This window comes from Hakea prostrata, chromosome 7 (assembly GCF_041222555.1).
Source record: "Hakea prostrata isolate BN-2017 chromosome 7, UWA_Hpros_2, whole genome shotgun sequence".
Classification (NCBI taxonomy): Eukaryota; Viridiplantae; Streptophyta; class Magnoliopsida; order Proteales; family Proteaceae; genus Hakea; species Hakea prostrata.
This window is the reverse complement of record NC_142606.1, coordinates 55,661,498-55,688,259: the sequence shown is the minus strand read 5'-3', so window position 1 is coordinate 55,688,259 and position 26,762 is coordinate 55,661,498. Positions and strand designations below refer to the sequence as shown.

Below are 26,762 nucleotides of genomic sequence, written 5' to 3'. Positions count from 1 at the left end.
CTGCTATCCTTGTTACTGTCTCCTAAAATACCTTGGCCGGATGAGTTCATCACCTAAATTTTTTTAACTTGTAAATAGTAGGGTAACTATTGTATTTACTACGGACAAATTTGGCTTGTATCCACTACTTAATATGTTTAACTCTTGAGCAAACTCTCTAGCAGACCGATACAAATCTTCTTTATTTTTTGGAATTTCGATCTTGTTCTTCTTTTAACTTGTTCATAGAATCATACATCCATATTCACAAGAGTGTGAGACCTATATTGACTCTATCTTTGATCGATCAAAATAGACAAATCTCATAAGACTACGACACCAAAAGTTAATCATTATTTAATATATCTACAAAAAAAAGTGTTAATTAATATGAAATTTAAAAAATATATATATTGTAAATAGTTAAAGAGCATTCTAGTATCAAATATTGTATTAAATAACCTAGAGGGTATTTTGGTTCTTCTAAGTTTGAAATTTAAATACACTTAACAGCAACTAGCTATGTTATATAATCTGATTGAGACTCGCACCTAATATATTGCACTAAAGGAACCCAACGTTAGTTTATGGTCCACTAAGAGAACCCACACGTAATATATTGCACCAAGGGGACTCAACATTAGTTTATGGTCCACTAAGGGGACCGATATTTAAAAATCTCAATTTTCAATCAATTTTACCTTAAGTTATGTGTTTCAGTCAATCAACCTTATCTTTCACACTAATTTCGTATATAAATGACAAAAAAAAGACCGATCTTTCTACTTTTAGCGATATAAAGTCGATATTTGGTAATATCAAATCTCATGTGGGGTATTGTGTCATGTCGGGTCCCATCTACATGGCGATATATAGAAAAATTAGAATTGCATTTTGATAAACCTCTTACCAAATCTCTCATCCTGCACAAAGGCTTGGAGTTCTGCCTGAAACAACTCGACGTCCAAATGCAACTCTCCTTAGGATTTCTTCCTTACTGTTCACTCTTGCAAGTATCTTCTGCACTGTCCTTAGATCATAACAGGAGATTGACGGCTGCAGTTACAAGCACAAGAGAGATCACAGTCATTAGATCTCGAAAACATCACACATCGCCATTCAAGAACCACACAGGAAGATACCTGCGTTGTGCAGCAAACAAAAAATTATCCAAAACAACCAATGGCGTGGTATGTTAGGATACTTAGATTTGCCAAGCTTCAAGAAATCGGTTGTTAAAGATCTAAATTTTTGACTCCTTAAAGTAATAAAGATGGAAATGGAGACAAAGGGAGGACTCAAATTCCTTCCAATTTCCAAGGAAGGAATGTTGGTCTACCCATAAATATCACTCCCATTTCCATTAGACTCTTCATTTTTATTTTTATATTTTTCTCTTGTTTCTTTGTGATTCTGCTTTGTTCTCTCTCCTGTTCTCTGCTTTGCTTTTGCTGTCAGGAAAATGACGATCATCGTGAAACAGCCCCAAGCAGGTAATATTTTGATGAGATTTTATTACACAAACAATTTTTATCATTATTTGGTTAAAAGAAAAAAGCATACCTTAAGAGATCTGAGTTCAAAAATTTTTACAGGTGCCCAAGAACCTGAAAAGAAGATCAATGAAGACACCAATGAGTTGGTCCTCGCTGGTGGATTTGTGAGGCCCGAATCCAACACATTTGGCCACACCTTCAGGTATTTCTCAAGACGAAGGTTATCATTACAGCATCCAACAACTTAATTCTTAAAAGAGCCCCAGAAGAGAAATTTAATCCCTTGGGCTTAGCTTTGCTGTATTGAAAGCTGGTGCTTCAGATTCAGTATTTTGATTTTTGTATTATCATATTAGAAATGGGTTGAGCAGAGGATTATGAAGCCAAAAGTGAACGGAAACTTGTTTAGTTTTGTATCTTCGTTTGAAATTTGTCAACCCAATTTACTTGGAAAAAGGCTTCTTCTTCTTCTCGTTGATATTTATTTGAAATGGCTTCAACAGGGATTATGATGCCGAAAGTGAAAGGAAAAAGGGTGTGAAGGAATTTTACAGACAGAATCACATCCACCAAACAGTGGACTTTGTAAGGCCATTTTTTTACAATTAATCGTCTGATTCCTACTTCAGAGTTTTAAAATCGAAAGAGAATAGTTTTGAATTCTATGATTTTACTTTGTATGGATTCAGGTGAAAAAGATGAGAGAAGATTATGGTAAGCTGGATAGGGTAGAGATGAGCATATGGGAATGTTGTGAAATTCTCAATGAGTTTGTGGATGAAAGTGACCCTGACTTGGATGAGCCTCAAATTGAACACCTGCTTCAAACTGCTGAAGCAATCAGGAAAGACTACCCTGATGAAGATTGGTTGCACTTGACAGGCCTCATCCATGGTACACCTCTCTTCTCTTCTCTTCTCTTCTCTCTCTCTCTCTCTCTCTCTCTCTCTCTCTCTCTCTCTCTCATCACAATGTTCTTTTGTGGTTTTCAGATCTTGGAAAGGTGCTTCTCCACCCTAGCTTTGGAGAACTTCCTCAATGGGCTGTCGTGGGTAAGAGTCAACTTTGCTTATGAAGTACATTTCAAGTGTACATGGAAATAATTGTTGTGTTCGTACTTAGAAGTGCACAAGGTTGTCTAAGTAATATAAAATAAAAGAATTGTCATTTCCATGAGGATTGAAAAGAATTAAAACCGTGTACTAACTTCAAAAACACCTCTAATTATCTAGTCGAACGAATTACCTAAAATTAATTATGCTAGTGGAAAAAAACAAAGGAAATAACGAAATTGTTAAGAGAACACAAATCAATGAACGAAATCACTTGAGATTCAATTTCACCGAACATGATATAGTTTATTAAAGAAATCAATTTGACATGTTACATTGAAAGCAAAAAACCCACAAATAAAGTCGAACAAACCACCTAATTACGCATTAGATGTAATTTGTTATTTTCAATCTAAGTCTTGCATGCATTCCTCATTGTTACAGAAATGACCACAAAATTCATAAATATTGGTCAGACATTAAGAATAAGTTTGAAAAAAAAAAAGAAAGAAAGAGGGATGATTGAACTATATGAAAAGAGAATAAAATAAAATATCTCAGACATTAAGAATAAAATTGAAGAAAATAAAAGGGATGATTGAATTATATTAAAGGAGAAGAAATAAAAAATTATCTCATATAAGGTTCTATCTAACTCTTGCAATAAAAATTTAGAACATTATAGAGGAAGAAGAAGAAATCAAATGAGACATCACTCTTGGGTTGAAGAAGAAGAGAAGAGTAGCGACCACTCTCAACTGTCCCAAGCAATTTTCCTCTCAAATTCATCCCAAGCAGTAGCTTCCACCATAAAACATTTTTCATGGAGTTCTCTTCCTCTTTTATAAAATAATTTTCTTCTAATACACTCTAGAACTTTCCTAAACCATAATCAATACAACTTACAAACAAACTCACTTTTTTAATTTACAATCTAACCGAGAAGGAAACTAAATCCTTGAAGCCTTTAGATCACCTTCCTTCCTGCGTTTTTACTTGGTGGCATTCCAACTTCATGCACAAACTTTCCTTGTTTCTTAGTGCAATAAAATCTTGGCCAAATTTCTTTAGATATCCATAATGCTCCTGCAAAATTTGGTTGGTGATTTCCTTCAAGAACAAGTAATAAATCTTAATTAGAATTACTAAGAAATATATAAAATTACCAAAATCATAGTGATTAAAAGGGAAGGGTGCCAAATGTTAATTTCCATGCAGTATTAGGATAAATTAATATAAAACAATCATAAAAATAGATGCAAATGTAACCAATTAATTATCCAAAATAATATGCTTGAAATGAACTTATCAAATTACCCCTAACTTAAATGTTTGCTAGTCCTCAAGCAAACATTAAAATCAAACAAACTCTCATTCAAATTCAATATTCAATCTTAGTCAAGTTCCACCATAAGTCAAAGAAATGTATAAATGAGTTAATTAATAGATGACTATATAGGTCACGAAATCCAAACTTTGACTTCTGTGTGTACACCTTAACCAATCAAGCATGCACATTGAAACCCCAAATTTAACCTACAACTCCCTAGTCCAAGGTCAATTCTCATATGTCCAATCAATCATCCATCTCTCCACTAACCAAGAGCAACCACTTATCCAAGACCAAGAGGTCTTATGAAGGTGGAATTAATGTAGGAAGGGGCTAGAATACATACATAGAGATGATAAAATTAAAGCACAATTCTCTCTTTTCTTTTCCAAATCATATAATAATTCCAAATAATTTTTCTTTCTCATTCTCAAGGCGATAACACTTCTCCCAAGAAGCTGCCCTAGACATATCCTACACTAGTAATGTCACACCCCACCCGCCGGTCTCGGTTACCCGCCCGACAACCCGTGGGAGTGACCCATCATAGGATCCACGGTTTTAATCTATCAACAATAATAAATACAAATAAAGACAATCAAGAGCAATAATAGTTCAATTAATGAATTAAAAGATTACAAGAGTCCAACTACTCCAATAAAATAATCAATGAAAGAATAATAAATCAAAATGAATACGAGTTCAGTGGAAGCAATCAAAAAGAGTTAAATTATTTTCTTTCCAGTTTCTTTTTCTAAAGCTATAAACTTAGACTCAAGTTTATCAAGATGAGGGGTCCTCCAATTCTTCTCTATTCGTTGACTGAACTGCCTAGCAACTTATCTTCTCTGCCCATCAATGGGTGCGATAAGCGCATTCCATGCACTCGCAAGAGCTCCCGCACAGGCTATCTCCATTTCCCATTGTCGGTGCCACATCTTCTTCATACGGGAAGGTTCCTTCATAGGAAACCAATCCATCTTCTGACACATTTCCTCCATCTGCACAGACTAATAAAATATATACAAATAAAGGAGTGAGTTCTGGAGAACTCAGTAAGAACAATTACAATTCCCATCCATATGTCCAACAAATCAAAAATGTATATATGATATGTATGAGTGCAAAGTATGAATGCTACCGAAATATGTGGACCAACGTCACATCACTGTCATCACGGGTCATCCGGTTTCAATTCCCCTACCGAAAGGGTAGTAGCATGTGCGGTACCTAGCCATGCAACTCTAGACTCTACCTAAGAATGTCATCCAATAGTTATGACAGGTCTGGAGACATCAGCAGGCATGTGTCCCATACCACAACCTTCTGATATCCCAAGCTAAGATATCCCAAAGGAATACCTCATCTATCAGAACCACATACTAACCATCATCAGTATATCACATTCATAACCAACAAAGTGTATATATAAACAAGATAAACAGCAGTAATATAACAAGATCAGCATGTGAAACATGATTACAGCAGCATATAAAATGAAAAGCTAATACTAACAAACACTGGACTAGCATGTTCAAGTCTATTCATAAAGATAGGATTGTATGCCTTTACCTACATATAAGTAATTCGTCCATAAACAGAAATCTGTAAACAATTATAAAACTCTCTTCAAACAGAGAACACCTAAACACAGGGTTACAATAAGGTATAAGTCAATTGAATCAAATCGGATCAAAACCAAAAGCCATTTGGTCATTGTGTACCAGCTGGTCACCTGGGCCGGTCGCTTAGGTTGAGCGACCGCCACTAGTGACCATTCCAAAAACAACAAGTTTCAGATCCGAAACTCAGGCTTTTGATCATCCGTTTTCAATCCAGATTTCGAGTGATCATAGTCTAAATCTCGAATCTAACACTCCTATAGCCAATGGGTGAAAGGAAACCTAACAATCATCATAATTGGATTACCTAGAAACCTTCCCTTGATCAGATCAACCCTTTTCACGAAAGCTGGGTTTCGTTTTCGGATCTGATCTAACCAAGATCATCAAAAGAATAGACAACGCAATGGAAAGATCAAGAACAACCAAAGATGAACACTGAACTACCTTAATCATAGCAAGTGGTGAAGCATAAGTGAACAGGGAATCACTTACCTCAACCAGATCAACTATGGAAGTCAGTAGAACCTTTTGGGACTCCAACAGCACTTCAGATCTGCTTTCGGCACTTCTCCTCAGCCGTTTAACCTCCAAAAACGGTAACCACAAATAAAATATCTGTAAATTAGGTGAGGGTTACTATTTATAGAAGTTTGGGGGCAAAATAGGGCAAAACCCCCAACCAAAACCAGGCGGTCGCTTGGTTCAATCACCGCCACTAGCAACTGCCCCCATGTATTTTGCTATACAAGGGTGCTTTTGCCAGAGGGTTGATGTCCAAGTACAACCTAGCCCTAAAGAAGAGAAGGGGGAGATCTTACCTTCATTCCGGACATCTCCAGACATCACTTGCCTTCCAGAAGTCCAACTAACAAGCAAGGCAGGCTCTTCAGTCAAAGAATCCAGATCCATGGGTTAAGGGTACTTCTATCCGAACACTCCACAAATTTACCCGACTAGACCTTCGGGTTCTCGGACCTGAAATACGGATCCCAGGTTAGAAATACGGGGGGTTGTTACAAGTAACATGGCTCTCAAATAAATATCTATCCAAGAGTTGCAATAGCCTTTGTTCCTAAGCCTTGGTTGTGCAATGTTAACCAAGTGAGAATCCAAAAGGCTCACTCAGTGGCATTAACTACGGGGATCCGCAATTGCTAGGAAGGTCTTTTCACAATGCTTGTAACCCTCACCATGTTTTTAACAACCCAAATTACCTTTGGTATAATTCAAGGGATCATACAACTTAGGAGAGTCGTCAATGAGATACTAACACATACACCATATACATCTCCATGAAATAATAGATGAAATGAAACATGGTAGAGGTGGAACAGAGTAGAAGTGAATATATTTTTCAAAATTTTTAGCTCAAGTATAATGGCCTCTATCATATCCTTAAATATGTAGTACTCTTGTGAATTTCACCTTAAGAGGAAATTCTGGTGGATTCTAATATGTTGACTAAACACGAAAAATTGCATGTTTCATTCAGATATCCCTAATACTAGACAAGACTAGAGATTCAAATGTCATTGGTTTCCATTTTAATCTACTAACTACACAAGTAATTCTTGAATCCACAAAAAGTTTTGAATAATTTAAAAAAAAATTAAGTTTTTCAAAAAAAATTATGGGTTTGAATATAATTAACTCAACTCTATATGTTTTTGGTCAAACCCATTCTTGCCCGAACAATAATTTAGGTTCTAGAATTCTTTTCTTTGACCCTAAAACCTACGGAACCAAGTTAAGCCCATTCCCTCCCTAATTGTCCCTAATTGGGCCAAACCGAGACAGTTAGCCCTAGCCCTGATTGGCCCTACCCCTTGTCCTCAATTGGGGTGAGCCAACCCTGAACCCTAACGTAACACTAGAAGTTGAAATTAAAACCAAAGTCACAACCCAACCTAACCCGCCCTAACTCTACTATATAAAAAAAAAAAAATGAAGAATTTGTTATGTATTGAAATTCAAACTGAGACCTATTAGATGAGAAATAATGTTTTTACCAATTGTTGTTAAATTAAATTTTCAGTAAAACTAATCAAATTAAACTAACATAGGGTAGATCGTTTTTGTAACTCAAGCCCGCCCTTTGGGTTGAAAAAATCAGGTTGAGATCGGGCTAGGCCTAGGGCAGGTTTTGGCCAAGCTAGATTAATAGGGTTTTATTGACACCCCTATTGTTTATAATATTTGAATCATATAATAATTGATACGCATAATTTAACTTCTTATTAATTTTGAATCTAATATGTTCATTTGAACAATCTAATTCATTAAAGTGTTGGTCTATTATAAATGTATTATATAAAAAAGTGACATACAAATTTAATGTGATGTTAATGTTTAGAGTTTTACACTTTTCATTATTCTAATTTTAAAATATGCTTAATCAATATGTAAGATATTGAAAGAAAAAAATCTTAAATTTCTACCCAATTTTTTTTAAAGTATTATATAATGATATAGTAAAGACAATGAAAAAAATTAGAACAAGATGAATCGAACTCTCTCATTGAATTGTGTGCATTGCATATTTATAGTCAAAGTAGTATCTTGTCTGACATAAAAATATCAGAGGGTAAAATACAATATATGATACTTGCATAGAATAAGATGTTATTGTTATGGAAGGAAAGATTTTTGTGATCTTCGATTAATATGGGAATGTGAATCGCCAAGATTGCATGCTGAGGTGGCTAAGATATTCATTTGGAAGTTCATCTTCTTTTATTATCTCCTTGGGAGTGATGGACATCCATAATCAATATTATAATACTTCCCGTTGAATGTCTATCAATAGATAATGTATTTCGTTAAAACCTTACTAAAAAAAATCATGTGGGAAAAAAACTTAATGAAGGAAAAAAAAATATACATATCTAAATAATATGTATTTCTAATTGTTTCATAAAAAACCAAACCAGAAAAATCCAGTGAGACAAAATCTTAGTGAAGGATAAAAGAGTGAAGAACGTATTTTACTCCCCTTGATTATAACATTATTGAATATCTTTGAGTCTACACATCCCAATCTTATATACTAGCTTTTCAAATTTTGAAGTAGACAATATCTTAGTCTATAAATCAGTCAAATTATCACTTAGAATGAATTTGCCTAACATCAATTTCACCATTTCATTAAAGATCATGAGTAAAGAAAAATTTTGGTGAAATATATTTCATTATCTCTCATGTGATATATCCTCCTTTTAATTGAGATATGCATGCAACATAGTCTTCATATAATATTGTTGAAACCCCATTTTTTCTACTGGGAAGACCACATGTTTCTGAATGTGTTGGGTCATTGATCTTAACCAAACACCTTTCTCTCCAAGATCTTTCATTTCAAATTTGTTTTCTTCAAATAATCTACTACTTTTGGAAGCTTTTTAAGAGTTTCAATGATATTTAAGTCATTAATATATAAATTTATTATAACAAAATTAGATCCTTATATTTTAATAAAGACATAGGGGCAAATTAGATCATTTTTGTACCATTCTTTTAATAAATATTCACTAAGGTAATTATACCACATACGCCTTGATTGTTGTAATTCATATAATAATATTTGAAGTCTTATTGAACAAATTTCCTAAAAAAAAATTATACACTTCAGGCATTTTGAATCCTTTAGGGATTTTCATGTAAATTTCACTATCGACTGAGCCATATAAATAGGCTATAACAGCACCCATTAGACACATGTCAAGTTTTTTATGTACCGCTAGACTAATAAGATATCTGAAGATGATTGCATCCACCATAGGAAAATATGTTTTCATAAAATAAATGCCAGTCTTTCCAAAAATCCTTATGCTACAAGTTGTGCTCTATGTTTGCAAAATAAAAGTAATTGCAAACACACGATATCGTGTAGCTAATGGCCGGGTTGACCTCAGGGAGATATACCACTTTAGAATCTAACCTCTTAATGGTGAAGCGAGAGTGCAATGATTCAAAACTTTTAACTAATCAATTAAACTAAATGAGCTGTCCTAACACATACATCTAATTCAATCGAATTGAGACTAAAAATAAAAACAAACATAACCTAACCCTTCATCATTTAATAAATAAATAAAAAGCAATAATAAAATATGCAAACAATAAATAAATAAACAAATAAAAGGGAAGTGATTCGAGTGTCAGCTTTTGATCGAGGAAAGAGGAGTATAACTAGGATGACTTTGACCGTGGACCCTTTGCAGTAGCTTACAGTCCACCAACCAAGGGAACATATGTTAAAGCAAAAGAAAATGTGGAAACCAAATAACAAAACAAATAACAAAGCAATAAATAAAAGTGGAAACCTTAACCAAAGAGAGGCACGACTGTAGGCATCTTTGATCAAGGACCCAAGGGGAAAGGAAAATAATAAATAAGTACTGAAAAGTAAATCCCAAGTTAAGAATATATAGGGGTAGACAAAAGCAGGAATGGAGGTGGGAGAGAAGATTACTGACGAAGACTACTTACTTACATCCTCAAATCTCGAATGACCAAAAAACGTTCTTGAATAATTGATTCGAATTTCAGTCAACCCTAACAACCAGATCTGGAATTATCCAATTCTACAATTGCTAGATCCAGAGAAAGACAATCCTCTTGAGAATTGAAACTTGAAATTTGAAGCTTGAATTCGAAATTGAAATTGAAATTACATTGATCAAAAGAAAGAAAATACACTTACATAAAAACACTAAGTAACTCGAATATTCATTGCATTACATAGAAAAGTGAACCTAAACATTCAATCTAGAAACTAGAACCCCACAAAACAATCAAACAACTAAAGAAAACCTAAACAAGCTAAAGAGAATAGAAGGTGTAAACCTAGGTTGAAGAGGGGAGGGTATATTTATACAAGATGGTGAATGATTTATAAATAAGGAAAGAAATAATAATAAACAAGAATTATAATTATGAAAAATTAAATCAAAGAATAAAATAAAGTAGAAAACTTGGAGATAGAAATAGTAGAGAAAAAAATAATGATAATAGTAATGAAGTGGTTTGGAATGGAGAGAGAGAGAGAGAGAGAGAGAGAGAGAGAGTGGAGAAAAAGAATGAAGTTATATATATATACACACATATATATATATGTATGTATATAGAAAAATAATGTGGCTAAATTAAGGAAGAAAAAAAATTAGTAAAGTAGAGAAATAGAAAGTGGGGGGAGAGAAAATAATTTGGAAAAGAAATAAAATCTTCTAGAAGATCTACAAAAAAAAAAATAGAAAATCCTAATATTTGACTACTTGTGAACCCCATACATTTTTCAATTACAATTAAGTAAAATAAAATAAAAATCCCTAACTAATCTCAGTCATATCTTAAAATTGACTTATTTATTTCTAAGATATTCTAGAGTTGGCCTATAATCGCATCTCTAGCCCATCATGCTCCAAATCAGGTCTCTTAACACTTGAGAATTTGAACGGACATTTTGACGTGTAAAATTGCATGTTTTATACCCAAAACTCCAAATATTTGCTCAAATCTTGAAAAGTCTTAAAATCTGCAAAAACAACATAAAACCCAAGGTAGTTCCACTTTAAGTGTGTAAAATGCATGCTTTATGCTCTAAGATTTCACACATAAATGTGTTCATCACTCTATATCTTACGATTTCATTTTTTTCATTTCGTTTTTGCACAAAAACCCATTTGTACCATATTGGCTTTACACCTTCAAGTGTTTGGACTACATGTCCAAAAACTGTATTGTCAAATTCACCTGGCCGGTATTCATTCACCCAAATACCCAGGGGTGTGACCCACAGCCCCATAGATCAAGTCTTAGACAATCAACAACCATTCCACACCATAATACAATCATGAGCAAGAATAAATCAATGTAATAATATTAATAAAGAATTAAATCAAGTTTTAAGGATCTTACAAGGATCTCAAAACTAAATTAGAGTGCGGATGTGATGTCAAATCTAAAGTATACAACTGAAAAGGAATAAAATAAAGTCAAAATTTCCTAAGGGTTACATTAAGTATGTATCCTTAAGTAAAATATAGTTTCGAGACGCGAACATTCTTCACTGTGAACATCATAGTCCCCAAATCTTGTACACCGTACGGATCTGATCTGCTGCTGGTGTCTCATATTCTTTAAATTCAACAACATCTGGATCTATAATAAATTCTAAAGCAACAAATTTCCCAAAGGGTGAGCTCAAAAGAACTCAGCAAGTAGTTCATAAACAAATAACAAATATCACAGTCCAAATCAATAAATCACATGGTGCAATATGATATGAAGCAAAATGCAAATATACAACTATACTCTAACAGATGCTAGTCTCTAATGGCTAACACGCATTAAGATAGCTAGAGCACCAGCCTCCTCTGGGTAGGTCTTGTCACTCTGATATCTCATGGGTTGGTTATCAGTCTTAAGATCCCGAGTAAGGGGTCAAGGCATCCCTCTAGGACTACACTATAGCTGGGGTTTAGGTCACCACCACTGGTATGAGTACTGGCACGTGTAGGTACATTTACCTCCCCTCATGCATCTCACAATCTTGGTTCAGTATCCTCCCCTACTAGAGTCAACGTACCTTATGGCATTAACCAGCTCATACTATGCCTTCTCTTATCCCTATTGGTCATCCATATAAAATGGATGGGAAACTCTCATGTTCTCTCACGAGTTGGCTACCGGTCTTGAGCACCCATGAGCCCAAGTCTATTATATGCAACCCTACCAATGAATGGCCCCTAGAATGTGGTGGTTTTCTCTCACGGGTTGACTACCGGTCTTGAGCACCCACCACCCTGCACTACTGCCACGGGTCATTTAGCATCAATACCCACGCCAATAGAGTGTGATATAACGGGGTTTCTAACCAAACTCAACTAGACTTCCTAGTTTTGACATCCAATAATTGTGAAAAGCACCAAGGGACATCATAGATTGGGTCCCATGCCACCTCCATTAATGTCCCAAAACTGAAACACTAGAATGGTATTCCCTAATTCACAATCATAACTTACATTCACATTGAGATGGATTCAATAACATTCTCAATTCAAAAGTCAATCTAAGTCCATATAGTCACATGTTGATCCATATATCATAAACATTATTAATCACATTTGCAGGAAGACTGTGACTTTGGTCTGGAGATGTATACTAAAATTTCATGGTCATAATAATCATTCCTAAACCTTAAAACAATAGTATGTAATCATATGAGCAACTTTCATAGAAATAAAAAATGTAACAATGGTTATGTGGAAGTGAACGTCCTCACCTTGCTATTGATTTATAACATTGTAAAATAGGTCAAAGAGTATGTTCACGCTTCCTAAAACATCATATTAACAAGTTGGTTCAAAGTTAGAAACAACCCTAGAGGTATGATGTTGAAAAGAGAAACAAACAACCAACTTGGTAGAGGGTGGTTGGTTGGGCTGGTCGCCTTGGGCAATCAGCCGGGACATCCATTCTATCAAAGCATGGGTTGGTTGATGGGTGGGTAGCCTGAGACAACCAAGCCATGCAACCAACCTTTTGTGTACAGATAGATTTGGCTCTAATTGTCAAAAAGCTTCTGTTTGGGTTCTAAACTACTTCAAAAATACTTGGATAAAATTTTGAAATCATACTAGAACATGATCTATCATAGTTTAGATATCAAACAAAACAAAAAGAATGAAAACCTAATGAATCTTCTATTAGGTCTTCTTCGAAATCTATCTACAAGATTTACGAATGAGCTAGAGTGAATGGGGATTCACTCTAGAGTAAAGAAGATAGAATAGTTAGGTCGATACAACAAGTAGAAGCCTTCAACTAAGTCTTGGCAGTAGGAGGAATCAATATTAGAAGAGAACTAGAATGAAGAAGATGAATACTAACCTTTAAGAAGACAAATCGTCGTTAAAAAACCTTGATAGATGTTCTCCACACTTTCTTCCACCTTGGGGAGGATTCTCTGAAGAGCTCTAATGGCTTTAGAACATAATGACAATTTTAGAACAAAAAAACAATAATAGGGCTTCAAAATCATTTTCTTCCAAAATGCCTATTTCCCCAAAATTGGGCTGGTCGCCTGGGGCGACTAGGGCAGGCAACCAGCCCCTGGTGCTTTTTTTCTAGGAGCAAAGTTAAGGCCTTGAATACCCTGGCTCTTCCTTAGCTCTTATTCTATGCTATAGAAGAATCCTACCTAATTTTTCAAGACCTTCTACACGTGTCATCACTGCATTCTTGATCCATCTACTAAGTCTGTCAACGTCCTAGTTAGATCTTCTTTCAAATTCTAACATAACTCCGAACTTAGCAGCATCTCCATCTAAATCCATTGGTTCGGAAACCAATCCAATGGTCTCTACTTAGATGGCCCACAATTGCCTTCTTCCCGCACTCTGGATTTTCGGACCTACAATATCGGGTTTTTGGAGATTTCACATGAACATTTTTCAAGTGAATTCAATCTCGCTTGAATTGCGTCTTTTCAATTTAGCCAATCATTTCTTCTTTTGCATTCATCAACATATTTAGGTTCAAAATCCTCATCTTGTTTCATTATTTCAACCGAAACATTATATACAAAAATGTTGTCGACAACTAATCAAAATCTCTTCACTATTTTCAGGTACTTGAACCTTTTCTAGGGTTTTATGGACAGTTATGTCTTTAGGATTTTCATAATCAATTGTCTCCATATTATGACTAATTTGATTATTTTCTCCCGTTTTTTTAGGATTTTTATCCTTATAACCAATTGGTCTTCTACAATTTAGATGTGATTTAATTTCATTTGCATTAATAGATTGTCCTGCATTGACATTAATTCAAATTAGAGCATTTACATCTAGAATATAAAATTTAGCAACTCTTGGCAAATCAGTTGCAACAAAAAGACAAAGAGTTTCCTTCTTCAACTCTAAAGGCATTGTTGAATGGCAACACCCTTGCCCTTGTCATATATCTGAGGACCTGTCAACATTTACAATAGTAAGCTTTGCGGCCCAATAAGCAATATAGACAACCATGTAAGTAAGTTAGACAATCCATTAACACATCAAAGTCATATAGCATTATGCATTCCAATTTTCTTTTCATTTATTCTCATCTCTGTTACCTAGCATTATAGTCTTGAGCCTAAGCAAATCCAGAGGATGCACATTTCTCTTCACCACTTAAGTGGCTTCTATCTCTTCACCACCAAAGTGGCTTCTGTCTCTTCACCACCGGAGTGGCTTCTATCCCTTCACCACCGAAGTTGCTTCTAGGCACAAGGCCTTGTACACCTCATGGATTGCCATTGGCACAGGCTCAATCTTTCCACTTTTCAGTCTTGCTTCATGTCCTCCCATTGGTTACATTAAGTACCAGGACTTACAGAAGCCATTACATTTTATTTCTTTCTTTATATTCAATTTCAGTATAGCATTACTATACCATGTCCATTTCAATGTACATTTTACATTTCAATTATCACTTAACCTTATCTGAATAAGACATGATACAATTCATACAATCCCATCATTTAAATAAGAAAACATGCAAGATGATTCTGAATTTAACAAGCATAAGTATCATTATGGACTATCAACATTTTAATTCAAGCATTTCAATCAAGTACTTGAGCTGTCATTCAATCCCATGCATTTTTGTTCAATTCACAAAGACATATATCATGCACTTTTCATAAATTTTATCAATGAATAAATAAAATAGATTTTATGTTAACATGTGAATGCTACATGTCTACTAAATGGAATCACCCACTTATAACATACATAGGTTGGTCAATATCACTTACCTATTCTTGTTCCATGTGTGTGTCTTGATCCTGGTTCAGTTAAAAGTCCGCTCTCTCTCTTGTATTCCGAACAATTATCGGCTATTTTCGAGTGTGTAGTAATCAATAGGGTTTCCCCTTTACTCTGTCTCCTCTCTCTCCTCTCTTCTCTTTATCTGCGTTACATCTCTCTTCTGCACATTTCTCTTCTCTCTCCTCCTCCACTTTCTTCTCTTTTTGTACGCTATTTCTCTCTCTCTTCCTCTCTCTGTCCTCCTTAACTCCTCTTCTGCACTTTTCTCTTTGTTCTCTCCATTCTTTCTCCTTCTCTCTCTCCTTAATGGTTCTACAAATTCAATACTTCTCTTTCTCTTTGTTTTTCTCCTTAATTCTTCTTCTGTAATTCTCTTTCTCTTACTTCTCTTAAGTTTACAAGCATAAAGGTAATAAATTTTTATCATAAGATTCTCTCTCTTCTTTCCCTCTTAACACCTCATTTCTCATTTCCTAAAAACCAATCACGTTAGGTGAGAGAGAGGGGGAGGTGTCACTCCCTCCTACTCACTCTCCTTTTATTACTATATATACTACATATATAAAACTTAATAGTGGGCTTCTTTATGGGCTTGTTGGCCCATTTTATTATCTTATGCAAAACTCATTCTAAGGTGTGAATATTAATACCTCCGGGTTTAGAAAATTATGCTGATCATTTCCTCATTTCCAGTTCAGTCTAATTATACCGTTGTGGTACCCACAAACAATGTTAGACCTAGACCAAGATGTCAATTAGAATCTAGTCTCATTTAAGCTATTCTTTAACTACACTCGAACCATTTGATTAAACCATCAAACCAACCATCATGATCCTTTAATAATCTTAAAGACTGAAATATTCACAGAGTGATAAAATAATAATATAAAAAGATGTGGGGCATCACATCCTCTCCTACTTAAAATAAATTTCGTCCTCGAAATTTGTGAACCTGATCAATTGAAAAGTTGGGGATATCAAGTTTTTATATCAAATTGAAGCTCCCATGAGGCTTCTTGACCCGAGTGATTGTTCCACAACACTTTCACTAGTGGTACCGCCCTATTTCTCAATTTCTTCTCTTTCTGTTGTAGGATCTCAATCGACTTCTCTTCATAGGAAAGATCTTCTTTCAACTCCAATGGTTCGTATTGAAATACATGAGCCGGGTCTACTACAAACTTCTTTAGCATTGATACATGAAGCACATCATATATGTTGGACAAATCTGGAGGTAGGGTAAGTCTATATGTTACTGCTCCAATTCTTTCTAGAATCTCAAATGATCTTGCATATCTTGGACTTAGCTTCCCCTTTTTGCCGAATCTCGCCACACCCTTCATTGGTGCTATTTTCAGGAAAACTTTATCGCCCACCACAAACTCTATGGGCTTCCTTTCAACATCTGCATAACTTTTCTATCTACTTTGAGAAGTCTTCATCCTCTTTTGTATTACCTTTATTTTCTCACAAGTCTATTGTACCAAGTCTGGCCCCAATACTTGTTTCTCGTCAATTTCATTCCAACATATTGGAGACCTACACTTCCTTCCATACAGTGCTTCATAGGGGGCCATCCCAGTAGTGGACTGGTAGCTTTTGTTATAGGTAAACTCCACTAGATATAAGTGATCACTCCAGTTACCCTTAAAGTCAATAACACAAGCCCTAAGCATATCTTCCAATGTCTAAATAGTCCTTTCAGATTGCTCATTAGTTTGAGGATGAAAAGTTGTGCTGAAGTATAGTTGAGTGCCCAACGCCAATCCGAAAGTAAATCTAAGATAACGATCTGACACCATAAAATTGGGTACTCCATGTAACGTCACAATCTCCTTCACATATAATTTAGCTAGCTTGTCTAGGGAGAAATCAATTTGGATGGGTAGAAAATGAGATGACTTTGTCAATTTATCCACAATTACCCAAATTGCATTAAAACCTTGTGGAGTCCTTGGTAAGGAGGTAACAAAGTCCATGGCAATATGCTTCCACTTCCACTCAGGTATGTCTAGGGGTTGTAACAAACCTGAGGGTCGTTGGTGTTCTGCCTTTACCAATTGACAAGTCATGCATTTCTGTACATGCTTGCTATCTCCCTCTTCATATTGTTCCACCATAAATTCTCTTTCAAGTCCTGATACATCTATGTCCCATCAGGGTGCACTGAGTATGGGTTGTTATGCACTTCCCTCAACAGTTCTCGTTTCAACTCTTCATCCTGAGGCACACACAACCTTGATTTATGTCTAATGATTCCTGTTGAATCAACATTAAAATCAGTCAACTTTTCCTCTTTCATTCTACCCTTAACTTTCTATAGAAAAATATCATCCTTTTGTTATTCTTTAATCTGCTCAAGAATAAAAGGTTTTAAAATCAAGCTTGCAACCAATGCTATAACCTTACCTCCAATAATAACTTCAATTTCCATCTTCCTTGCATCTTCTATAAGATGAGGCTGATTCATTATTAGAGTTGCAGAGTATCCTTGTGACTTCCTACCTAAAGCATTAGCCACCACATTTGCTTTTACCAAGATGATAATAAATATTGCAGTCGTAATCTTTTAATAATTCTAACCATCTTCTCTGTCTCAAGTTCAACTCTTTTTGAGTGAAAATGTATTTGAGACTCTTGTGGTTAGTATATATCTCACATTTTTCTCCATACAAGTAGTGTCTCCATATCTTCAGTGTAAAGATGATTGCTGCCAACTCCAGATCATGAGTTGGGTAGTTTTGTTCATGGGGTTTCAATTGTCTTGGTGCATATGAGATGACTTTTCCATGTTGCATAAGCACACAACCCAACCCACTTCTTGATGCATCACTATATATAATAAATCCTCCAGTTCTAGATGGCAAACTTATGATAGGTGTAGTTATTGATCTCCGCATTAGTTCTTGGAAACTCTGCTCACGTTCATCTATCCAAGAAAATCTGACTCTTTTTCTAGTGAGTCGAGTTAGTGGCATTGCAATTTTAGAGAATCCTTCAATGAATCTCCTATAATAGCCAGCTAGTCCTAGAAAGCTCCTTATTTAAGTCACATTAGTTGGTCTGACCCAATCCATTACAGCTTGGACTTTGCTAGGATCCACCATAACACCTTCAGCAGAGATCACATGTCCTAAGAACATGACCTTGTCAACCCAAAATTCAGACTTTTTAAACTTAGCATAAAGCTTCTCATTTCTTAAAGTTCGTAGAGTTGCTCTCAAATGCTCCTCATGTTCTTCATTACTCTTTGAATATATCAATATGTCATCGATAAAGACAATAACATACTAATCCATGACATTATGGAACACCCTATTCATTAAATCCATAAAGGCTGCCAGTGCATTAGTCATAGTGTCCATATCTAGTCCTAAAAGCAGTCTTTGGCACATTTTCTTCCTCACCCTCAATTGGTGATAGCCTGACCTCAAGTCAATCTTAGAGAATACATTTGCTCCTTGTAGTTGATCAAACAAGTTATCAATCCTAGGCAAGGGGTACTTGTTCTCGATAGTAACTTTATTTAATTCCTTATAGTCAATGCACATTCTCAACGTCCCATCCTTTTTCTTCACAAATAGGACTTGGGCTCCCCAAGGAGATACACTAGGTCGTATGAATCCCTTATCCAAATTTTCTTTGAATTCCTCTAGTTCTTTTGGAGCCATTCTATATGGGGCTTTAGATTTGGGGCTGTACTAGGGATAAGTTCGATGGCAAATTTCACTTCTCTTTCTGGTGGTAACCCTGATAAGTCTTCTGGAAAGATATTAGGAAATTCTTTCACCACTGGTACTTCAGGTAAAGCCACCTTAATTACTTCCAAATCTTGCACATAAGTTAAATACCCTTGGCATCATTGCTTGGGCAATCTCTTGGTTTGAATAGCTGAGATCACTCTAGTTGAGGAAGACTTTATTTTCAATCCTGAGAGTTTGATCTCAGGCTCCCCCACAGGTCTTAGTATCACCATTCTCTCATAACATAAAACACTGGCACGATTTGCAACTAGTCAGTCCATTCCAAGAATTACATCAAAATCCTTCAAATTTAAAAGACATCCGGTCATTTCCTTTCATAATTGATAACTAACATGGAGCCTTGCTTCAAATTTATGAATTTAGATATCTTTATTAAAATAAATTATTCAATCATATTGAAAATGTATATTATAAAAAATTCTTCTTTTCAAATCCTTTCAATTTCATTTCGTTTTTCAGTTTTAGTCATAAGCCTAAGCGAATCATAGAGAATATACATATGTCTATACCACTGAAGTGGCTTTAGTCTCAAGGCACAAGGCCATGTACATCTCATAGATTGTTGTCATTGGCTTAGACTCAGTCTTTCCACTTTATAGTCAACCACAAGGATTTTGCTCATCAGTACGATGTCTTTTAATTCATTTCAATCTTGCATTTATAAAGTTCTTCACATGAGAAATCATTTTATCATTATGTTTGAGACAAGTATATATATTTCAAACCAAAATGCAATCATAAACAAAGTAATATAGCATATTACTCATCATATAGTCATAAACTTAATACAAAGTCCTTACACTCATTCAGTTCAGTCATACTATCACTCATATCCTCATCTCAGTCATTGAATAATCATTCATCCATAAAATATAATATCTTAGTACATTACAATCATGCATACAAGTCACACTCCACATATTATACACTACAATCATATATATCTATTAATGGAGTTACAATCCTCATATCATACATTTCATTCATATATATGTATGAGTTGAGTTATAATATTCACAATTCATAATTCATTTCACATAATTCAGTTTGATAATTGCAGAAATATCATCATATCTCAATTCAACATTTACAAACATCCATTCTTTCCAATTTAGCCATCCCAATCTAAGACATTACATAGTCAATCTTTTCACTAACCTTTTTCATCTTTTTCTCACTAGTTAAATCCTCGATATTATCAATCAAACAATTGATTCTTAGGTCACTCCATTCACTGAATCAAAATTAACTTTCTCCAAGTTTAAGCCTTCTTTGCTCAATTTCCTATATCATCGATCATTCTAGTCTACATAATATATTGCTCTATATACCACCTCTATCGCAACTCCAATTTTCACAAGCTTGGTGGGGCCCACATTACAGACATTCAACTAGGGCACATCACAGTTCCTCTCTTTATCAACCTGTTTATAACCACTAAAACAAAAATGCTAAACTAAGCATTTCCAAGGTCAAAAACAGACAACCTATTTGATAGTTTGACTTATAAACATATGTATACAGTCCAAAGTCCTGTTATGTTTACATTTGAGCTTTCAACAATATCTAGTTAAGTATATACAATCTCAAAGGAATATATACATCCACAGTCCAGTTAAACAAACATCAGTTGCAACAAAAAGCCAAAGAATGTCCATCTTCAACTTTAAAGGCGTTGTTGGGGGCAGCACCCTTGCCCTTGTCATATATCTGAGGACCTGCCAACATTTACAATAGTGAGTTTTGTGGCCCAGTAAGCAATATAGACAACCATGTAAGTAAGTTAGGCAATTCATCATGCATCCATTAACACATTAAAGTCATATAGCATTATGCATTCCAATTTTCCTTTCATTTATTTTCATCTCTATTATTTAGCATCATAGTCTTGAGCCTAAGCAAATCCAGATGATGCACATTTCTCTTTACCACTGAAGTGGCTTCTATCTCTTCACCACCGAAGCGACTTCTGTCTCTTCACCACCGAAGTGGCTTCTAGGCACAATGCCTTGTACGCCTCGTGGATTCCCATTTGGATACATTAAGTACCAAGACTTACAGAAGCCATTACATTTTATTTCTTTCTTTATATTCAATTTCAGTATTGCATTACTCTGCCATGTCCATTTCAATATACCTTTTACATTTCATTATCACTTAACCTTATCTGAATAAGATATGATATAATTCATACAATCCCATCATTTAAATAATAAAACATGCAAGATGATTCTGAATTTAACAAGCATAAGCATCATTACGGACTATCAGTATTTTAATTCAAGCATTTCAATCAGGTCGTCAATCTGTTTCAATCCCATGCATTTTTGTTCAATTCACAAAGACATATATCATGCACTTTTCATAAATTTTATCAATGAATAAATAAAATAGATTTTATGTTAACATGTGAATGCTACATGTCTACTAAATGGAATCACCCACTTATAACATACATAGGTTGGTCAATATCACTTACCTATTCTTGTTCCATGTGTGTGTCTTGATCCTGGTTTAGTTAAAAGTCCGTCTCTCTCTTGTATTCCGAACAACTATCATCTATTTTCGAGTATGCGGTAATCAATAGGGTTTCCCCTTTACTTTCTCTCTCCTCTTTTCTCTCTCCTCTCTTCTCTTTCTTTGTGTTACGTCTCTCTTCTACATGTTTCTCTTCTCTCTCCGCCTCCACTTTCTTCTCTTTTTGTAAGTTATTTCTCTCTCTCTCTCTCTCTCTCTCTCTCTCTCTCTCTCTCTCTCTCTCTCTCTTCCTCTCCACTTCTTCTCTCTCCCCTCTTCTCCACTTCCTCTCTCTCTCCTCCTTAAATCCTCTTCTGCACTTTCTCTTTGTTCTCTCCATTTTTTCTCCTTCTCTCTCTCCTTAATGGTTCTGTAAATTCGGTATTTCTTTCTCTTTGTTTTTCTCCTTTATTCTTCTTTTATAATTCTCTTTCTCTTACTTTTCTTAAGCTTACAAGCATAAAGGTAATAATTTTTTATCCTAAGATTCTCTTTCTTCTTTCCCTCTTAACACCTCATTTCTCATTTCCTAAAAACCCATCACGTTAGGTGATAGAGAGGGGGAGGTGTCACTCCCTCCTTCTCTCTCTCTCTCCTCTTATTACTATATATATATATATATATATATATCCTAGTTATATATATATAAAACTTAATAGTGGGCTTCTTTATGGGCTTGTGGGCCCGTTTTATTACTTACACATGGCTCACTCTAAGGTGAGAATATTAATACCTTCGGGTTCATAAAATTATGCTAATCATTTCTTCATTTTCGGTTCAGTCTAATTATACTGTTGTGGGACCCACAAACAATGTCAGACCCGACCAATATGTCAATTTGAATCTAATCTCATTTAAGCTATTCTTTAACTACACTCAAACCATTTGATTAAACCATCATGATCCTTTAATAATCTTAAAGACTAAAATATTCACAGACAATGATAAAATAATTATATAAAAAGATGCGGGGCATCACCCCCTAGTTGATTTAATTTCCCCAATCTCCAACTTTTCATACACAAAATAGGGCATTAAATTAATTGAAGCTCCTAAGTCACATAATGCCTTATTAAATAAAAGATCATCAATCTAGCAAAATATAGTAAAACTTTTTAGACCCTTCATTTTCTATGAAAGCTTGTGTTGAAGAATTGCTAAGCATTCCTCATTTAATTTGACAGTTTCATAGTCATCAAGACTTCTCTTCTTTGCGATGATCTCCTTTAAGAATTTTACATAACTTGGCATTTGGGAGATTGCATCTGCAAAATGAATATTTATTATTAGTTTCTTGAAAACATCTAAAAACTTGAGGAACTATTGATCCGCTTTTTTTTTTTAACCAATCTATTAGGAAAATGAACAAATACTACATAGGGGGATAGGGATGGAAGCACCTAAATGAATAGGTTTAGAGTTGTCCCCTTTTTTTGGTTTATTCTTTTTTTGCTCATCCACTATTACTTCAAGAGCACTCATTTCTCTAGCACTTCTCAATTTGATGACTTGTGCTATCTCTACTAGGTTTGATTCAGTGTTGTTCGACAAACCTCTATACGGGCGTTCAAATTTTTTTTGGAGAGTTGGCTTATTTGCTTCTCTAAATTATGTATCGATGACTCCTAACTTTGGAAATACATAACCACGTTCTTCATAAAATCAGTAGAAGTCTTTATCATCTGTAGCATCACCTCTTCCAAAGGATTAGTAGGGCCATGGGTACTTGTCTTTATTGTCTTTGCTCTTTCCATGCAAAATTTGGATAGTTCTTCCACCTTGGATTGTATGTATTGCTGTAAGGATTGCCTTGAGAGTTCCCACCAAAATTATTAAAAACAAAATTAGCATTTTCTAATTTCTTAAAATATGTATCAAAATTATGGCTACCACTACTCATATCACAAAAAAAACCCTTAAATCTTAGAAACAATTAAATTTTCAACTCTTCCTCTAAAAGTTCCAGTTTTGCATAAAGCTTAGCTTCTATTATAGCTATAGCCAGTTTTAAACAAAATGGAAAAGATAAAAATCAGGTCTTCTAGAAAATTAGACTAAATAATAGCAATAAAAACTAAGAACAATAAACACACTAAACAAAAAACCATAATTTTAACAAACCAAAAACTAGATTAATGAAATGTAGTTTCAGCCAATAACAATTTTAACACTCATCGCCCTAGCAAGGGTACCAAACACTTGTTGTGTTCGGACTCGCAAGTTTAGGAGGTCACCCAAAGAATATATAAGTAAGAGGGTTGTCCTTCCCACGAGAATCAAAAAGAATCAAAATTACATACTAACTTCAAAGACACCTTTAATTATCTAGTCGAATGAATTATTAAGAATTAACTAAGGCTCTGGTTAAACTAACAAAACATGAAGGAAATAATGAAATCACTAACGAAAACACAAATCAATGAATGAAATCACTAGAGATTGATTTCACCAAACAAGATATAGTTATTAATCAATTCTCCCTTTTTCATACAACCAATTTAATCTCCACTCTTGTTGACAAGATTCTCTAAATTAGATGACCTCATTTATTATGCATAAAGATCCCTAACATATCAAATCCCCCAACCAATTAAGCATAGGAGATCCATTTAACATGTTGCATTGAATGCAAGAAATCCACAATAAAGTTGAAAAAACTACCTGACCTATTACGCATTATATTTGTTATTCTTCAATCATAAGTCCAACATGCATTCCTCATTGTTGTATGAATGAAAAGACACCACGAAATTCATCAATATTGGCCAAACATTCAGACAATAAGAATAAAATTGAAGAAACAAGAGGGATGTTTGAATTATATGAAAGGAGAATAAAATAAAATAAAATAAACTACTTCATATAAGGATCCATCCAACCATAGCAATAGAAATTTAGAGCGCTATAGAAGAAGAATAAAGTAAGGGAAACATCACTCTAACTTTGAAGACGAAGAAGAGAACAACAACCTCCACTCTCAACCGTCCCAAAAAGCCTCTTCCACCAAAAAAACGTTTTTCATGGAGTTCTCTTCCTCTTTTATAAACTACTCTCCTAGATTGGTAGAATTCTTTGACCCAATCTAATACATTCTAGAACTTTTCTAAACCATAATTAAATACAATCACAAACAAACTCACGGGTTGAGCGAAGCAAGGCGCAGCATTCAATCAAATATCTTTTGCCTTAAGCTCTCTTTGCCTTTGCCCTTGCTTCTGTGAAGGCCTACGCACCCTGGGGCTAAATGTGCCTTTGCCCTTGCATTTCCGGGTACAATAGGTCAACGAAAAGCCAACTCAATCAATACGTGAAAAAAGCCTGTCAATATCTTTCTTTCCAAGGGGACTCTTTCTTGTGCTATTCTGAGGATTCAAGCATCAACGATTACCCCTTTGATCAATTAGGGAGGCCCTCCTTAAACAAAGAGTTCTCATTTGCCCTTTTTCACTTGTATAAAGAATCCTTTTTTATCTACGATCAACGGTAAACAGTTCAAGTCAAAGTGTCTGCGAGAATCCTGTAGTAAGACCAAACTGATCTAGGACCAGCCTCATGCTGCATCTGACCAAAAAAAAAATTTAAATCCCTGAAGCCTTTAAACCACTCCCTATAGGTGGCATCCCAACTTCATGCACAAACTTTCCTCTTCTTTTTTTTTTTTTTTTTTTCTTCTTCTTCTTCTTCTTCTGTGGAGTGCAAGAAAATCCTAGCCAACTTTTCTTCAGATATTCATAATGTTCTTGTAAGATTTGGTTGGTGATTTCTTTCAAGCACAAATAATAAATCTTAATTATGAATTGCTAGGAAATATATGAAATTGCAAAAATTATAGAAATAAAATGGAATGATGCCAAATATTATTTTTCACACAATATTAGAGTAAACTAATATAAAACAATTGTAAACACATGCAAATGTAGCCAATTAATTATACAAAATAGTATATATGAAATGAACTTATCAATAGTCCTTCTTTTGGTGATTTAAATTTCTCATATGTTAATGTCACAGGTGACACATTCCCTGTTGGGTGTGCTTTTGATGAATCAATTGTTCATCACAAGGTATATGTATATCATATCACCTTATAGTAAAACTGCAGATCTGCTTTTCTGTAGCTAGAAGCAAATCGCTAAACATAAACTTATCTGAAATCGTATTTGCCTATTGCTGAGACAGTATTTCAAGGACAACTCAGACCACCACAATCCTACCTACAATACTAGGAATGGAATCTACTCCGAAGGATGTGGTCTTAATCATGTGATGATGTCATGGGGACATGATGACTATATGTACTTGGTATTCCCTCTTGGCTCATTTTGATTGGAGTTAAACCCTATTGTATAACATTAATAACTTTGGTTATAAGGAAAATGGTAAAAACTAACTAAATCTATGACCTCCATAGGTAGCCAAGGAGAATAAGACGACGCTACCTTCAGCTGCATTGTTCGTAGTTCGATACCATTCCTTCTATTGTAAGTACTTTAGGCTAAATTGTGTAATTTATTATAAACATATTAATTTTTCTAATGATCTATTTCATTGAGAAAGAATTTTCAACCTGTCTCTTTGCAGCTTTACATAAATTTGGAGCATATAAACAGTTGATGAATGAAGAAGATGCTGAGAATTTGAAATGGCTTCACATCTTCAAGTAAGATCTTCCCCACCCAAAAAAATAATAATAATAATAAAAAAAAGCCTTCGAGTTTGAGCACCTGTTGACTTGTTTTTGATATTTTTGCAGCAAATATGATCTTTACAGCAAAAGTAAAGTGCGGGTTGATGTTGAGAAAGTCAAGCCTTACTATCTATCCCTCATTGGAAAGGTGAGCTTCACCTAATTTCTAGTTTCAACTATTGTTTTCCTTACCATTTGTCCTCCCCTACTTGTCCTTGATTAGATGAATGTGATTACAGTACTTTCCGGCTAAGCTAAGATGGTGAGATTTGATGGTTCAACTTTGGAGACTTGATTCAGCAGATAATGACCAGAATGCACAGATAGGACCATAATGAAGAGCTGTGGATTTATTATCTTCTTCTTCTTTCTTTTATTTAGTAGAATGTCAATAAGTCTCGTTTACTCTCCTATATTGATGAGTTATGAGCAATAATTAACAATGAAATCATAGTGTGTTATATATATCCATTTTCCACTCCACTGCCTCTCATTGT

The 26,762-nt window shown here is 34.7% G+C and overlaps 1 protein-coding gene across 3 annotated transcripts; it reads left to right on the top strand.

Annotated features, from left to right (window-relative positions):
• The first annotated feature begins 884 nt into the window (after nucleotides 1-884).
• Nucleotides 885-26,762, top strand: LOC149011424 (inositol oxygenase 1-like). Of its 3 annotated transcripts, none has more exons than XM_089161971.1 (12): nucleotides 885-1,169; nucleotides 1,438-1,472; nucleotides 1,549-1,677; nucleotides 1,979-2,060; nucleotides 2,165-2,369; nucleotides 2,468-2,527; nucleotides 25,590-25,642; nucleotides 25,758-25,880; nucleotides 25,990-26,059; nucleotides 26,160-26,238; nucleotides 26,332-26,413; nucleotides 26,505-26,762. In XM_089161971.1, the coding sequence occupies exons 1-12, from the start codon at nucleotides 948-950 to the stop codon at nucleotides 26,529-26,531; spliced, it is 1,167 nt and encodes a 388-aa protein (XP_089018097.1). In that variant the 5' UTR covers nucleotides 885-947; the 3' UTR covers nucleotides 26,532-26,762. The 3 variants fall into 3 exon arrangements, with proteins under 3 accessions (XP_089018097.1, XP_089018099.1, XP_089018098.1); XM_089161972.1 differs by having other exon boundaries at nucleotides 1,086-1,169; nucleotides 1,575-1,677; XM_089161973.1 differs by lacking the exons at nucleotides 25,590-25,642; nucleotides 25,758-25,880; nucleotides 25,990-26,059.